The 17,804-nt window shown below is 38.2% G+C and overlaps 1 protein-coding gene across 1 annotated transcript in view; it reads right to left on the reverse strand.

Annotated features, from left to right (window-relative positions):
* The window catches only part of CDK15 (cyclin dependent kinase 15), a 78,584-nt gene extending 62,517 nt beyond the window's left edge, over window positions 1-16,067 (reverse strand). The window contains exons 1-4 of the mRNA XM_008687370.2: window positions 15,908-16,067; window positions 15,037-15,186; window positions 14,725-14,819; window positions 8,076-8,155 (exon numbers count right to left, since the gene is read on the reverse strand). Coding sequence (XP_008685592.1) covers window positions 8,076-8,155; window positions 14,725-14,819; window positions 15,037-15,186; window positions 15,908-16,036 — 454 coding nt within the window. The 5' untranslated portion in view covers window positions 16,037-16,067. The remainder of the gene's footprint in view (window positions 1-8,075; window positions 8,156-14,724; window positions 14,820-15,036; window positions 15,187-15,907) is intronic.
* Between the last annotated feature and the right edge of the window lie 1,737 nt (window positions 16,068-17,804).

Here is a 17,804-nt window from a genome sequence, read left to right on the forward strand (position 1 = left end):
AGGTTTGGAACAAATTACTTCTTTCAGGAATCTTATTACCCTGTTGTGAGGGTCCTCTGTTGTTTTGCCCTCTTGATCACCATTTTCCTTTCTAGTGGGGACACCTCCATTTTCCTCTGGGGAACCAACCCTCTACCCACCCAGTCCATGCTATTCCGGTGGGGCTGACCCCACCCTTACTCAAGACTGAGTGTGTCACTCAGGCCTGGCCAGTCAGAGCACAGCACTCTCTAGGTACCGCAATAGGGTTTAGAGACCAGGCACAAAACTGTATTTTGTTGGTGTCGTCCAGAAAGAAGTACTTTCTTTTCCACTGTGAAAAGAAGATTGAGCTTGTTGGATTTCACTAGGAGCTGCTCTGGCCAGATTACCAACACCTGGTGACAGCCTGTCTGGGACTGAAACTAAGGCAGAGAAAAACAGTGCTGAGGATGGAGAGGCCTGGATTCCTGGTGACATCATCTACGCCCTGCTAGCCCATAGTTATCAGAACTATCAGCCAGTGAATTTCCTTCTTTATTTAACATCAATATGAGCTGGGAACCTCGAAACTTCAAAGGAGCCCTATTATACCCGCTAACCCTACTTTGCTCTAATGACTAATACTCTAACTTTACTTTTTGCCCCCTGAATCCTTATGAGCTAAATTTATTATTCCACTTTTACAAATATGTTGCTTTGTCAATGTAGTGAACAGTTTGACAGGCATCTGTTTAATGTCCCTGGCCCCAGACTGAAGGCTACATGGGAACAGAGGGAGGAACGTTCCCTCTCTTATGGATGCGGCCGCACCACCTAGTACAGCACTCAGCCAAGAGTAAGCACTTAATTTGTCAAATATATTTATTGGGTGTCTTCACAGAGAACCGATTGTGGAGCCAGAGACCCTAATGTGAATCCCGGCCCTGTCACCTTCTATCTGAATGAGCTCAGGAGAGTATCTCAACCCCAGTCTCAATTCACTCCTACTGAAAAAGAGATAAGGCCTTTTCTGACTTGACTTCACAGCGTTGACATGAGGATGGAATCAGATGTTATGCGTGGAACCCTTGGAAAATGGAAAGCATCACGCGGTTGCAAATTAGAATTAATACCCCAGCCATCAGCTTCTTGCCCTTCCCTTTTACCTTGAACTCCACTAAACCCTAATTCCCAGGTTAATATCTTTAAATTTTGTTTATGTTATGTTCCTCCTAGAGTTTTCCATATTTACAACAATGACCTCTGACCATCAGTTGAGAATGCTGTGTTTGTGTATATTTTTATTTATGAATTATATTCATTTTCTCTCCCTATACAAAGACACACAGACACACACTGACACACACACACACACACACACACACGCATTGTAAAGCACACACCAAAACTAGATTCTAAAGGATATGGTAAAGCTATAATCGCTAGGAATAATATTAAGATATTTTTAATATAATTTTATTCTTACTTAAATTTGATATTACTAAAACTCATGATGCTCAGTTTTTTTTTTCTTTTAAAGATTCATTTATTTGAGAGAGAAAGAGTGGGGGGAAGGAGGGACAGAAGGAGAAGGAGAGAGAGAGAATCTCAAACAGACTCCCTGCTGAGCCGTAGCCCAAAGTGGGGCTTAGTCTCACCACCCTGAGATCCCCATGACCTGAGCCAAAACCAAGAGTCAGACACTTAACTGACTGAGCCACCCAGGTGCCCCTTGTGATGCTTATTTTTAAAATCATGGTGGCATGTTTTCTTAATCATGATGGCTTCATACTGTTATTTGCTAAAAAGCTCAAGGAACAATATCTACTTAGGATGAGGCTCACTGCTAACAGTGGGTATAAATATTTTATTTAGTTTTCTTGGTAATTTCTATTTTATAGGGGTAGGAAAAGTGTCAGTTTTATCATTTCTCTATTGTGCACTTTTTATATTATTAGTCTCATCTTCAATTCACAATTTCTTTGAGAAATCTTTTTAAACTCCTCTCAGCTCTTTTTCTCACACCCTTATCCAATTCAGCAGATTTGTTGGCAATATGAAAACATGCCCAGAATCCCTCCCTTCTTGCCATCTCTCTGCTACCATCCCAGGCCAAGCCATCATCCTATCTTGACTGAATTCGTGCCCATCCCTTCCAGCTAGTCTCTCCCTGCATCCTCCCTCCCTTTCTGCAGTCTGTTGTGCACAGAACAGCCAGCCGCTGCCATCCTCCTCAGATGGAAGTCTTTCTTGCTTCCAAACTCTCCAGTGGATCTTACTCAGGGTAAGATCCAAAGGACTCACACTGGCCTGTCCAGCCCGCATTACCTCCTTGCGCTCATAAACTCACACTCCTATCCTTGCTCACTTGTCTCTAGCACGCTGGCCTCTTAGCTGTTCCTTGGACACTTCCAAACACATTTGCTCCCTGAGTCTTACACTTGTCCTTGTCTCTGCCTATAACCCTCTTATCTCATTCCCTGCATGTTTTCTCCCCCGCTTCCTATAGGTCTCTATTCAAACCATACACGTAAAGTCTGGGCTTCCATGACCCTTCTCAATGAAATAGCAGCCTCCCCACCCCTGACCTACGCTAATGATCCTCTGTCTCTGTGCCCTGTTTTTATTCTTCTCCATAGCACTTACCACTTATTACCCCTAACCTATTATATATTTGTTAGTATTCTCTCTCCACCCTTAAGCAGAGACTTCTGTCTTTTTTGCTTATTGCTGTATCTCTAGTGATACAGAATATCATATGGTGTCACTAACCACCTAATATCATTTCTATAACTATAATTGGTTCGCAGAGGGTGTTTCTGTGAGAAATGCTTTCTTTTCGTTGTCTTCCTCATTACGTTATAAATGTTGTGAGTGTTATTGCCATATCTACGACTGCTTTTTTAACACTCCAGCACTACCGAAATACTTATATGCACACTGTGACTTTTGGTGAACAAGAATAGGCAATTTACATGAAAGAGTAGATGAGGTTTAAAGCATTTATCTCATGGTATTGGATATTGTCAGGTCCATCTACCAAAGGGATCTAAAATGCTTTCAGCCTCAGATGTGTGGGTCTCAACCCGAAGACGAAAAGGTCTTTCTTCTCATTTCAAGGCTGCCTCATAAACTTCACAGTAGGATACGGTGTGTTCTGCAGACTAACAAACTGAAGGATACAAAAGCTGACTGAGAAGGGGAAAGATCCTAAAATCAGAGCATTCTGATTCCTGTAAAATTATTGTTTTTATAATTCACATATTCTAAGTATACCTGTTTTTGTTTTCTTTTCAAAGAAAAGACACACAGATAAACTGGGGAGTCTTTAAAGATCCAGACAAGTAGAATCACAATGGAATTTCTTTGAGTGCTTCCAAAATACTTTCGGTGATCATGGCGATGATGATGATGATGATAGCTCATCGAGCATTGACCACATGCCAGGCATTGCTGTAGAAATTCTGCATATATTACCTTGGTATGAGAACAGTCAGAAAGCCAAAGAGTAAATCTGAACAAAACAACTTAATCCCAAAGATCAGATCACAACTGAACATTATTCAGCTCATTTTAAAAATGCAAAGTATTCTTTCTTCATTTTAAATGTCCAAACGTAGTAGGACCAACTGGTTGAACATTAAATGGCACTTAATTTGATTCTCATATATGTAAGCTATTTAATAATTTTAAAAATTATTTTCATCTTGCAATGATATGAGAATATTTAGTTTCCTGGTTTCGTTAAATTTTATTGGGGTTTGTGGGTTAGTGAAGTTTTAGGAAAATTGATGCTTTCCAAGTGCAATGGGTCATGATGTTTTAATGTTACTCTACTGTGTCTGCTTTAGTGTATGTAAAATATGATGGTGACAGGGAAGAACAAGGCTTGCTCCCAAAGTCCTACGGCCCAGCTCTATGTAGTGAATGGCTGGCTGACTGTAAGCTTTTGAAAGTCTGGACTGTCCTTGTCCCTATCTTTGTATCTCTAGCATCTAGCATAGGCCTGGCATGTGTTGCTCAGTAAGAGCTTGTGAATTAGTGAAGACCAAATGGTTGTAATTGAGTTTGTGTAGGAGTTAATAATGGAGTCAATTTCCACCCCCAACCTCCACTGGGCATTGAATTAAAAAGAGTTTGTGGTTCCTGATGTTACATTTCTTTTGGCCTGGGTGTCACAAATCAAGTAAATGAGTCAAGTTATTCATTCCAAGAAAAGAAATCTAGATTATGTTAAATGTTAAGACAAACGTTAGATAAGTAGTCATCTGATTTCTTTGCAATTGTAATCTGATCCCATATCGTCATCCCGACATCATTTTGTTTTATAAAAATCTATGCTTATGAAAATGTGCTAGGTCTGTGATGTGATTTGATTGCATTCTATGGAGGACTTCTTGTCAACCAGGCCTCCCGCAGTCTATTTGTAGTAACAGGCAAGTCAGCGGTTCTTATCGTATCCTCTACCTCATTGTATGACCTTGGGATGGTTCCTTAGTCTATTTTTGGCTCAGTTTTCTCATATATGGACTGGGAATAATTACTTTGTAATGTTTTCTATTAGAGAATGATCTTAAAAGGTCCTCAGCTAAAACTGTTTCTAATTTAAACACTGCAGTTATTGGTGCTATAAAGTACATGATAGAATCAGAATTGACAAACATACAATATTATTCTCTTTAAAATATTTCTTCTGCATTTTGCTTAACATTTATACAAAATGTATCATAAAAACAGATTTCTATTTTTATTTTTGCTAAAGGAGAAATGCTTGAGTTATGGATTTCTAAATTTATCATAATAAAGTAGGATGAGAACAGAATGGATTCTAATACCTAACTATTCTGATTACTAGTTCTGAGGCTTCAGACAAGTTACTTAACCTCTTTGAGACTTTGATCCCTTCATCTGCACAACAAAAATAACATGCTTTACCTCCTAGAGTTGATGTAAATATTTAAAAAAAGATAATGGGGGGGAAGGGGAGAAAAGATTATGTCTTATGCCTAGTCTTCAAAAAAATTTAGTTATATGATTGCTTCCTAAACAAATACTGCTAATGGGCTAAAAGTCTTGGGTTTAAACCAAAAGTTTCTATTTTTTGAAAGATATTTAAAATAATGCACATTATTAAGATATGTAATGATACACAGTTTTGTAAAACTAGGGAATGTATTCTTACATAAAAGCTTAAAATATTCACCTGTTCAAATGAAAGTATATTCTCCTAGCTGTAAAAATAAACAGTTAAAATATAATTCTAGAGCCAATTGTGGAAGATTTTTTCATGAAGGCAGCTAATCTTCTTAATTAGCGAAGGAATGAGGGCAGTGAACGTGTCTGTTATGTGCACTGCTATGTATCTGGCATCCATCCAAGTGTGTAGCCATAGTAGGTGCTCAATAAATATTTGTAGAATATCTGTAGAATATTCATAGAGAGTGTATAGAATTTTGAATCAGAGAGATTTGGTTTGAATCATGGCTATCCACTGGAATAATAATAGCATCTATCTCCAAAGGTTGTTAAAAGAATTGAAAGACGTGACACATAAAAAGTATCTGGCACATGTATTATGATATGTGTCCCTTGGTGTTGCTCATACTTTTGCTAATTTCATCATATTACATGTTAAGATCAAATAGTTCTCCAAATGACCAGATTAATGAACCACCATATGTATTCTACTTATATGGAGAGAGACCGTCCATGTAGTAAAATCCTACTCAGTAAATCTTTGGCTGATATCCCATCAGAGCAGCCAAACTGTTCAGGAAAAGTAATTCCTGCTTCAAGGCTTTTCTTAAAAAAAATCTGCATTACTTGTTCAGTTTTTCTGCATGTGGCTTTCGGTTGCCTTTTTAGCTAGTGACCCTGGATTTTAACTAATGAACTCCAGCTGTTCTTATTTTGCCTTCCATCCCTTCTCATTTAACCTCCTGTCTCCCTGGTCTCACATCCTTAAATTCTTACAGGAAAAATGGGACAGTGCCAAAGTTTTCAAATGAGGCCTCATCTCTTCTTGAGGGGAGAGGGCTTCTCTAACAAGGGCTCCCAGCTTTTTCAGTGATGGAAAAAGAAACATTCATTGTTGGAAAATGGATGCCTAACAACCTCCAATGTGTCAAAAATCCTCTTGTGGTTTTTAATATTATACAAGCAAAGCGTTCAGTAAGGTAAGTCCATAAAACAAACCCAGAAAGTCCACAGTCAAATACTAAATGTAATTGCAAACACCTGGGAGGGAGAGGCAATTCCTCAGTAAATATGCAATAAAAGAAACATCTACCATACAGAACAGTACAGATCCAGCTTTTCTGAACCATGCTGAGAGCCATCTGTTAGCAAAACTGGCAAAAATTTTTCATTGTTAAGTCAAATGTCAACCTGAAAAACTTGGCTGTGGGCAAAATCTGAGCGAGGCAGGCCTGAAGTAATAGGCAAACTTGAACGCACAAAGGCAACACCATGGAAATGCAGTGAAGCTGGGCCAGAGACTCTCCCATTATAGTGGTGACCTGGGGATTTCTATTATGTTCAGAAATACTATTCAACCTATCCACACATCTCTTTCTAAATCTGATCATACTTTCATGGGAACCACTAATAAGTACATTAGTAAATGCAGCTTCCATTATATTAAACACTTAAAACCTTGCTTTCCTCTAGAATGCACCTGATCCTACCAGGATGAATCCCCGCCTAACCTGACAGCCATTTGGCCCCTCTACTCAAATTCAAAATGACATATTTCCCAAGGGCTCTAAAAGACTTTTGAAAATGGCATCAAATTCAGTTATAAATCATTTCCTAAATGGCTTTTTCCATGCCTGTTTGCATGACCCATCCTTCCAAGCTCAGTTCCGAATCTACTGACTCCATCAGCCGCACCAAGACTCACTGGTTCTCATCGTAGTGTATGTCTTGTTTTCTTTTCTAACCTCCACTATAACACTTGTAACTTGAATCATCCACTCTGTTAAAACTGAAAATGATACAGAGCAAAGATCAGAGCGTTTTCTTCTCATCCTTCACAAGGCCTAGCATTATGCTGTACATAGACTATGCGTTCCATAAAGAGGGGAAGATAAAGTAGTTAAAAGGGGAGACAATAAAAGGGAAGAGTCGTTTCTGGTTTTTTCCTAAAATGGATAGCAGTCCTATCATCATTTTATTTTAAATGGCTCATGTAAAAGGTTAATAAATTGTATTTTTAATGATTTATTTTCACTATATTGCCTTCTTGATTTTTTTTTAAAAACACGGAGCTTGAATGAACGACCCTGAGATTAAGACCCGAGCTGAAATTAAGAGTCAGATGCTTAACTGACTGAGCCACCCAGGTGCCCCCTTCTTGATTTTTATATTATAGATTATTAGTTATCCTGATAGTGAATGAGACATCACTAAAGGAAAGGAAAAGAATGGAATAGTAATAGCCAGTATTTGTTGACCTCTGGAAATGTGATAAGTGCTTTAGATACATATTCTTATAACAACTCAATAAAAGTGGTTCTATTATCCTCTTTCTGCAACAAATGTGGCTAAAACGGATAAGCTAATCTATCCATGGTCACACCATAGTAATTGGTAGATTTAGGATTCAAACCCAAGTCCCTCTGACACCAGATGCCTCACCTACTTGCTGTACTGCCCAGGGTACAGAGAACATACAGGGACAACACTAAAAATTCATGCCTTCCCAAAGAGTTTCTCAAATGCTGTCTAAACAACTTACGATTTTCAGGTAAATTACTAACAGAGAATTTGTGTGGTTGTATTATTTTTTCTCTTTTATATGGATCTGTCCAGGGTTCTATAGATATAGTCTTAGCACTTTAGCATGGGACCAAACACACAGAGGGTATTTAGTGAATACACATTGAGTCCACGGTCTTGGGCAACTAATAGAATAGTTTTGAATCTTAATTTCCTCAAGAATAAATAATACAATGATAGTTTCAATATACTCCGAAAACCATTATGAAGAATACAGTTGCAATTATAATATTACTTCTAGAAATATTAAAAGCTAGATGCTGAATGGAGAGACTCAATGGATTTTTTTTTTTTACCAAGTCGAGAACTTGTAAAACAGATCTCTTGTTTCTTACCTTCCCGAATAGCTGTAAATGGGACTCCTTCCTCTGCATTCATGCTGATGACTTTTAGAGCCACTAGTTGTCCATTTATCCTAGAAGAGTTGGGGTTGGGGTCGGGGGGGAAGGGCACACATTCATTGCAATGGTTCACAGCAGTTCATAGCAGCAGTTTATACTAAGGACAGTGTAACAAAAGTCGCTTTTCCTTCCAAATACATTCCAGCATATGAATCCACAATGTTCTCAAAATAAACAGTTTTAAAAAGTCATATGTATGTATACCAATATATATATATTTTTCTTTTTACCAAAGTGATAGAGACTCATTATAGAAACTTTGGAGAATATAGAAAAGCACAGAGCCCTACCCTTCCCCCCACCAAATCCATCCTCGTAATATTTCGATGTATCTTGTTCCCTTCATTTCCCTTTGTGCACTTTAAGCCATCCTTATTTTCCATCTGATTGTTGTAGTGACCTCCTAACAGCTTCCCTACTTGTATGTCTGTACCCCTAGTTTCTACTCTCAACAGACTAGCCCAGGACATCGTTTCGAAGGGAAAGTCAGAACAAATCACTTCTCTGCTCACAGCCCATGTTATCTTCACATTTCACTCTGAATAAAAGCCAAATTCTTAGAACCATCTCCTGGGTGCCCCTGATATCTGCCCGGCCCCACCATTACTTCTCTCTCTTAATCTCCTCCTGCTCTCCCCTTATTCATCCTTTTGGTCACCAATGTAAGTGAAGCCCTAGAGAACCAAGATTTTCATACAAGGGTAAATATATTATTTTTTAAGATTTTATTTATTTATTTGAGAGAGAGCAAGAGAGAGCACAAAAGGAGAGGGAGAAGCAGACTGCCCACCGAGCAGGGAGCCCGATGCGGGGTGGGAACCCAGGACGCTGGAATCATGACCTAAGCCAAAGGCAGCCGTTTAACGGCTGAGCCACCCAGGCGCCCTTAAATATATTATTTTTAATACAGTGGGATTCATATCATATTATTAGTAACCTGCTTTTCCTCCATCTAATTTTTCTTCTATTCATTCTTGTACTGTATGATATTTAATAATGAGATAATAATTCATCATATAAATATACCTCAGTGTGTTTATGCTTAGCTGCTTCCAAATGCTTTTAAATTGTTTCTTTGGGCCATTATAAAAATACAGTCACTGTCCTGTTTGTCGCTCAGTCTCTTCACACAGCCCCTATTCTTTTCTTAGGGTCGAGTCGGAATTGGTAGGGTAGGCTGTGCACAAGTTTTTATTGTTTTGAATGCATGTTCCCAAATTATGCCACAGAGTGATCACACCACTGACTGGTCATGAGAGTGGCCATTCCAGCACTTTCTTGCCAACACTGGGCAGGCTTTTTGTTTTCTTTTTTTTTTTCTTTCATTTTTTAGAGCAGTTTTAGATTTACAGAAAAATTGAGAAGATCGTACAGAAAGTTCTCATATACCCCTCATCCAGTTTCTCCTACTGTTAATATATTAGTATGATACATTTGTTATAATTAATGAACCAATATGGGCACATTATTATTAACTAAAGATTATAGTTTATTAAGAGTTCTTTAGTTTTTTGCAGTAAAATTGTATTTTTTATTGTGGGTTGCCCTGTACGTTGGTAAAATTTGGAGGTAGTGCAACATGATGATACACAGGAATAGCCATAAAAGTAGCAGACCCAGGAATTTTTCCCAATAAACTTATTTAATAATGATTTTTAAAATTCCAAATGCATGTAAGATATTCTCTACTATGTTATAATAGAACACAATAGAAATAGCTGAAATGTCCAACATTAGAGCAATTTAAAAATGTGTGGTACATCAATATGATAGAATACTTTGAATTCATGACAATAGCATAAGTCAGGAAACATGTAAAAAGTAGAAAATATTCATGATAAAATGAACAATGGAATACAAAATAGCAAGCATACCACGTTTGTGACTTTAAATAATTTGTGTACATATGCAATTGCTGTGCTAGAGTGATGGAGTATAGAGGATTTTTAAGTTTTAAGAATTTATTTGCTATTACATATTCCTTTTTTCCTTTTCTACAGCATTTATAAGTTTGTTATGGTTTTCCAATTTGATTTCAAAACGCTTTCTTTTATCTCCTTTAAAGTATCAATTTATCTACCTTAATCTTTTTTTGAAATTGAGATATAATTGACATACAGCATTTGGAGGTTAAAGGTGTACAATGTGTTGCTTTACATCTATATATTGCAGTATGATTATCAGGATTTCTTTAGTTTTTACCTAATGTCCTTTCTCTGTTTTAGGATCCCATCTAAGATACCACATTACATATAGTTGTCATGTCTCTTTAGGCTCCTCTTGGCTGTGACAGACTCCCAGACCTTCCTTGTTTTTGATGACCTTGACAGTTTTGAGGAGTACTGGTAAAGAATTTTGTAGGATACCTCTTTATTTGAATATTTCTGATGTTTCTCTTCTGATGAGATGGGGGTTATGGTTTTTGAGAAGGTAAAGTGCCATTTTCATCACATCAGATTAAGGGCACATACTATCATCAGAGTTTATGACTTTTGATATTGGCCTTAACCACCAGCTGAGGTCGTGTCTGTCAGACTTCTTCACTGTGGTTACTCCTCCCAACTCCCTTTCCACAGTGTACTTTTGGAAGAATGTCACTAAGAGTAACCCACACTTAAGGTCTGGGGGACATATGCTCCACCTCCTTCCAGGTGGGTTATTTACATAAATTATTTGAAATTCTTCTGCACAGGAAATTTCTTTCTTCTCTCCCATTTATTAATTTACTGAGCCATTTATTCGTAGCAGTGTAGACTCATAGATATTTATTTTACACTTTGGGTTATAATCCAATATTAGTTTATTTTGTTGCTCAAATTTTTCCAGCTTTATCCTTTGGGAGTCCTTTCAATTGGCTCCTGTGTCCCTTTGACGTAGCCCCATAAATATGGGGGTTGTTTTGGGGGGTCATACTTCTGTCTTCATTTTTCTTTTTGCCTATTTAATTTGCCTAAAAAGGATTATCACATTTTAATTTATATTTTTTAACTAATTGTGGACCTGAATTTTCTTAAGTTTATTGGTCTTTTCTGTTCTTTTGTGATTTGCCTATTTGCCAACCTTTTTATTGAAATATTTTGCATATACTTTTCACCTATTTATTTTGTCTACTTTAACATGTCTTTAAAAATTTTTTTTAAAAGATTTTATTTATTTATTCAACATAGATAGAGACAGCCAGCGAGAGAGGGAACACAAGCAGGGGGAGTGGGAGAGGAAGAAGCAGACTCATAGCAGAAGAGCCTGATGTGGGGCTCCATCCCAGATCGCCGGGATCACGCCCTGAGCCGAAGGAAGACGCTTAACCGCTATGCCACCCAGGCACCCCTAAAATTTTGAACTTTAAAAGTCTTATGAAGTCCAGTATTTTCCAAAATGTTTTACTCAGAGCATACCTCTGTGACATTCTCCCACCCCACAAAACAGTTTTTTGATCAAATATGTTTAGAAAATGCTTTATACTTTAAAATTTTTCTTAATCTTTCTTAGATAGTCATGGTATACATTAACATTTCAAAGATGCTGAGAGCAGTTGTAATAAAGAATCACATTTTTAGTTTTGTTTTAGTGTTCCCTGCAATGATTTGACAACAGCAAGTGTTTCAGTGAAACATTTCATAAGGTCTCTCAGAACTAGGGCTCCCTAGAACATACATGGCCAGATGGGGCACCACGGACACTTCCAATCTTCTCTTTAAGGGTTCTGACTTCAGTATTATGTATAGACAGATCTTTCCAGCCCAAAGATTGCATAGAATTCCTTTACCTATTCTTCTAGTTCTTATCTTTTCTTTTTCATTAAGCTCTTTATTTATTTTTTTTAAAGATTTTATTTATTTATTTGACAGAGATAGAGACAGCCAGCGAGGGAGGGAACACAAGCAGGGGGAGTGGGAGAGGAAGAAGCAGGCTCATACCGGAGGAGCCTGATGCGGGACTCGATCCCATAACGCCGGGATCACGCCCTGAGCCGAAGGCAGACGCTTAACCGCTGTGCCACCCAGGCGCCCCTGATCTGTCTTTTCTTATACTACTCTATATACACTATTTCTATACTACACCATAGCATTTCAACATACTTATACTATATTAATACTTGAAATTAAAGAATCATTGACATCTTTGCACTATTTGATTTTCTCACCCAAATATTCTGTACTTATGATGGTCTCTGGAATAATACACAAGACTTTATACACCTGATCTGTATACAGCTGCAACTGCAGCTCTTCCCTGTCCTCACCTCGTTCGACTCTCCCCTGCAATGTCCTGCCTATTCCTGCCTCAGGGATTTGTTACTTGCTATTCCCTCCTCATGAGGCTCTGTTCCATTGTTCATGTACACGGCTTGTGCCTCACCTTTGTCAGAGTCTGTGTTCAAGGGTTCCTTTCTCATCCCGCTATTTAAAAGAGTCACCTACCACCGCACTCTGGCACTCCTATCCCACTTTGATGTTTTATTTTTTTTTCAAAGCACTTTTCACTTTTTACAGACTCAGTCTTTCGTCAATTTGTTTATTGCCTGACTAGTATGTACACGCCATAAGAGTAGAGAATTTTGTCTCCTCTGTTCCCCAATGACTCTTTATTGGCCGAAATAGTGCCTGGCACATAATAGGTGCTTAATAAATATTAGTAGAATGAATGAATGCCTGTCTGGCTCTTTCTCAGGTCTTTATGTCCCTTAGTAAACCCTTGCCCATTTTTTGATACTAATGATTTTTGTTGTTGATATTGTAAGAGTAACTTCCCTTACTATATTTTCTATTAAAAGGATATTGCTAATACATAAGACTACTTTTGATAAGTGTATTTTGATTTTGTAATTGATCACCTTACTGTTCTTACTGCTTCTGTTGGTTTCTTAGACGATTCCTTGGTTTTTTTAGGTAGACAATTCTATAATCCACAAAAACGATATTCAGTCCTTTTTTTTGTCATTACATTGGCTAGAATATTTATGATAATCTTTAACAATAAAGGATAATGAGCATTCTCACCCTGAGCATTCTCACCCTATCTCTAACTTAATGGGGATGTCTCTAGTATTTAACAAAAAAGGTATGTGGGTTGATGATTTGAAATATTCTATATCATAATGAGGAATTTTCATTTTATTTCTATTTTGTTCAGAGTTTTAAAAACTAGTAAGTGATGTTGAATTTATTTGGCATCTATCTTTTTGATATTTTAAAACTTCTTTTTAAATGATGAATTTTAAAATGATGAACTTATTTTTAAATGATAAATTTTAAAATGATAATAAGTAGGTTTTTTCCTAAGTGAGAATATAGGGTATATATTATTCTGTAACTTGCTTTTGTCTTTCAAAATATTGGACATCTTTTCATATTGACGTCTACCTCTTCCTTTAGATGGCTGCACACTGCTTCACTGCGTGGTGATTATTTAGCCAGTCCTCTATTAACGAGGTGACCAGGTTTTTACTTTTTCTATTATAAATCTTGCTGCAATGAATATAGTTGTATATATATATCTCTATGCACTTAAACAAGTATTTCTTTTTTTTTAAGATTTTATTTATTTATTTATTTATTTGAGAGAGAGAGAGAGAGCACAGAGGGAGAGTTGGGGGGGGGCAGACTCCCCGCTGAGCAGAGAGCCCAGTGCAGCCAGTTGATCCCAGGACCCTGAGATCACGACCTGAGCCCAAGGCGACTGAGCCACCCAGGAGCCCCTAAACAAGTATTTCTAACGTATTTTTTATCCTATTACTCAGGTGAGTCCCTTGAAGGAAATTTCTTATATTCTTAGTTACTAAGATAGTCTGTGGAATTCAATTAAATAATATATTTAAAATGATATTTCCCTAAAATCCTGTTTCAACATGTAAAAATAATAACATGATTACTAGGATAAATAATAGTCTTGCCGTATTTATACTACATTTTTAAATGGTTTTTAAATCATTGAGCCATTATTTTTCTCCACTAGAGTAACATAAACTAAAGAAATCAGACCTCTGACTTCCCCACCTTGATTAAAAAGCAATGAAATTCATGGATCTTTCACATATCTTTAATAAACTTTGTTAGCCAAAACGGGCACTTGGCTTCTGGATCAGCATTATTTTTATTCTCCAGCCATTTTGTGTATTTTGCAAGTGTACAAACCCCAGGACTAATCATTTTTTGCATATATCATACTTTGTAGAAACCAACTTCAGTTTCTTCTAGAAAGGTAAAGCAAAAAGGAAGGAGCAAACTCGAGGTTGCCATTGCAAACCTCTGTCATCATGTTTTAGGGAGAAATATGAAAAACCCTTTAGAGACTGCACTTGTGAACAGCAATACTTGTTTCTTGGGTCCATAGTAGAAAGATTCTACTTCGAATTGAATAAAAGAGAGGAAAAGCTGATAAACATCTCAGTGGGTCGATTTTAATTAGGGCAAGAGAAGTTTGTTTTTCTTGCAAGTCTCTTTAAGTCATCGTGTCTCTCCCTGTTGACTATGGTCTTGCACCAGTTCTGAACTTCTGCCCTGTGTCCCCTTGGCTCTATAATTTCTAATCAGAAGGGTGGGATCCTCATCTAGAGAGTCTCTCCCAGCTATGAGTCACTCACCTGCTAATCCCCTTGTAAACTGTAGCGTAAGAACCTTCACCCAGCTTCTCCAAGTTCAAGTAAGATGAGGCTGCCCCAAAAGGGAGGCTCTTCCTCTGCTTGAGCGGAATGGGGAGGGGTGAGAGGTGGGAGAGAAAGAAAGAACACTTCTTTTTTTTAAGGTTGACTTTTTTTTTTTCCCCCCAGAGAAATTAGACAGCATTGCCAGAGCATACTTGGGAAGGCCCCCTCCGTAACTACCCTGGGAGGGAGGGCCAACCTCCCTAGACAAGCACATATTGAATTCTTCACCCACATCAGCTGTTCACTCACCCACTGAAAACCCTGCCTCACATCCTCTTCCTGAAAAGAATCACTGTTACTCCGTGGCCTTTTACTCTTGAACTTCCGGGCACGGACAGCCTGAAGTCCCCTGGGGTGAAATGAAGTCATGGAACATGATGCTTCTTTTAGGTCCGTCAGCTAGAGAAAAAGGAAAGTACAGGAATAAATGTATGCAAAGTCAAGACTCAGTGGCTGGCAGAAACTATTTTTTCTTCATTTGTCTGATTGTCACTCTTCAGATGTTTTCTAAGCCTCCTACACCCTGAAAAGCAAGTCCTTTCCTGAAAGCCAGATCCTTAAAAAAGACCATGATGATATCAACTGCAGAAACTCTACATTCTTTCTTCACTTAAAAATATGTCTTAAACACTTCAGTTAACCTAAATCTCTCTGATGGATGCTTTCCAATTTTTCTCTGTTTAACTCAGCCTTTTCTTTTTTCCCTCATGGCCTCTTAATTTATCTTTTTTGGGGAATGATTTTCTCGTATGTCATTGCTAATAACCATAAGCTAATCATCAAGGTTTGGAACTCATAGCATACCAATACTGCAGCTTGCTTTCTGCGGCTCAGCTCTGTAATTTAGTACTTCAGAGATTACAAGAGAATAACTGCTTTCTCAACTTTAGGTCAACTGAGTTTTGTGCAGCCCAACGCATACGAGTGTTTTCCCCTTTTGGTTTACAAGAACATCCACAAATTTGATAACAACAGCCATAAATTCTCTGTGACTTTAATAGGATTTCTCCTTTATTGGTTGAGACCTACCGCAGAAAAACCCGACCCTGTTTCAGAAAGGGAGTCTCTGAACTCCTTCGTTTATTAACAGAGGAAGGTGCTCCTCCTGGGAGACAAATACCTCGATCGCAGGCTCCGGCGTCTCGGGCACAGGCGCTGTTCTCTGGCAGCTCCGTGCCTTGCCTCCCTCCCAGCAGCGATGGCAGCTGCATCCAGGCTGGAGAGTCTTTGAACACAGCTCTTGACCCATAATCTTCTAGGTTCAAGGAGAAAACCCGCACTTGAACCTCTCCCATCCGCCTCTTCTGTCCTCGTTCACTCCCTTTTTGCCAGAGGTCAGCAAGGCTGGAGCTTTCATATGACTCACATGAGGGCTCGGAGTGGAGCAGCCTCATGACTTCAGCAGTTTTTCCTGATCAGTGCAAGAAGCTACATCGGAAAGGTGGCCGCCTGCATTCTTCTGTGCACAACTGAAAACAGGACGGCTAATATCGGATGGAATCAATTTTGGCACAAAGTTCTTCTTCCAGACACAAGTTAGTGCTGTTACAGTACACGGCTTTGATGAATTTACATTGCTTATTCATATATGACCATGATATTTATTAGGCTTTCCTGGTGCTAAAGTGGACATATTGAGGAGTATTTTCTCCCTGCCTTTCATCTGAAAGCATTTTACTTCTCAGACTTTAAAATAAATTTGCAACCTAGCCAACTTTTAGTAGTCAAAGAAACCACAGAATCATAGAATAGGAAGATATCTTCATCTCTTTGCCTCCAAGCAACAGTGTGCAGTAGCTGATAGTCCCAGAGTGGTAGTCATTCATTCATTGATTCAAAAATGATCTAATGAGCACCTGTGTTGTTCTTACTATGCAGATAATCATGTTACCCGATGGTGGGGAGAGAGGAGTTTGCATGAAATATCTTCTTCTCTCCCTCTCTTCTTCCCACTCCCCCGTCCCTTCCTGCCACATAAATGTAATTAATGGTTACCATATTAATAGCATGACACATCAAGGAACTAGCTTGAGCTCCTTTGAGCTCAAAGACTTTTGAGCAGAACTTTTTCTCTCATACACTCCTAATATTATTGTCACTATAACGTACTAATCAGAGTGAGACAGAATATAGAATACACACACACACAATCAGTATCATTAAGGGAAAAAATTAATCATGTCTATTACTACAACAATATTTATGTATGTTTGATATCTGAACCTCAAGTTTTAAAAAAACCCTTTCAGAAAATTTAATGATGAGCATGCATTGAAGTTTTATTTAAAAATTGCCATAAGAGAAGATATGTAAAACAGGCCAACTTAAAGATTCATTTAAATTAGAGCCTTTTTAAAAAAAGATTTTATTTATTTATTTATTTATTTGACTGAGAGAGTGAGAGCGCACAAGCAGGTGGAGCGGCAGAGGGAGAGGGAGAAGCAGATTCCCTGCTGAGCAGGGCTCCATGTCAGGACCCTGAGATCATGACCTAAGCCAAAGGCAGATGCTTAACCGACTGAGCCACCCAGGCACCCTAGATTAGAGACATTTAATTAAAAAAAAAAATGACCAGGGGCACCTGGGTGGCTCAGTTGTTAAGTATCTGCCTTCAGCTTTGGGCGTGATCCCAGAGTCCTGGGATCAAGCCCCGCATCGGGTTCCCTGCTCTGCTGAGAGCCTGCTTCTTCCTCTCCCACTCCCCCTGCTTGTGTTCCCTCTCTTGCTGGCTGTCTCTCTCTCTGTCAAATAAATAAATAAAATCTTAAAAAAAAAAAAAAAGGTGACCGGTTAAACTAATGCAAAAAAAGTTATTTGGTTAAAGACTATTAAATCTTTGACCAACCATCAACAGAGAGTGAAAGGAGTTAATTCCCCAGAATACTTAATTCCATTAGAATTTATCATAGTTTGATTATAATACATTTTATGAGAAATGCTGATTTTTGCTTGAAAGGAGGTTGTGAATTGTTTCATACTCAGACCAAGTTTAAGACAGTTTTTCTTTATTACTCTCT

The sequence above is a fragment of the Ursus maritimus genome, unplaced genomic scaffold, assembly GCF_017311325.1.
Source record: "Ursus maritimus isolate PB19 unplaced genomic scaffold, ASM1731132v1 scaffold_1, whole genome shotgun sequence".
Classification (NCBI taxonomy): domain Eukaryota; kingdom Metazoa; phylum Chordata; class Mammalia; order Carnivora; family Ursidae; genus Ursus; species Ursus maritimus.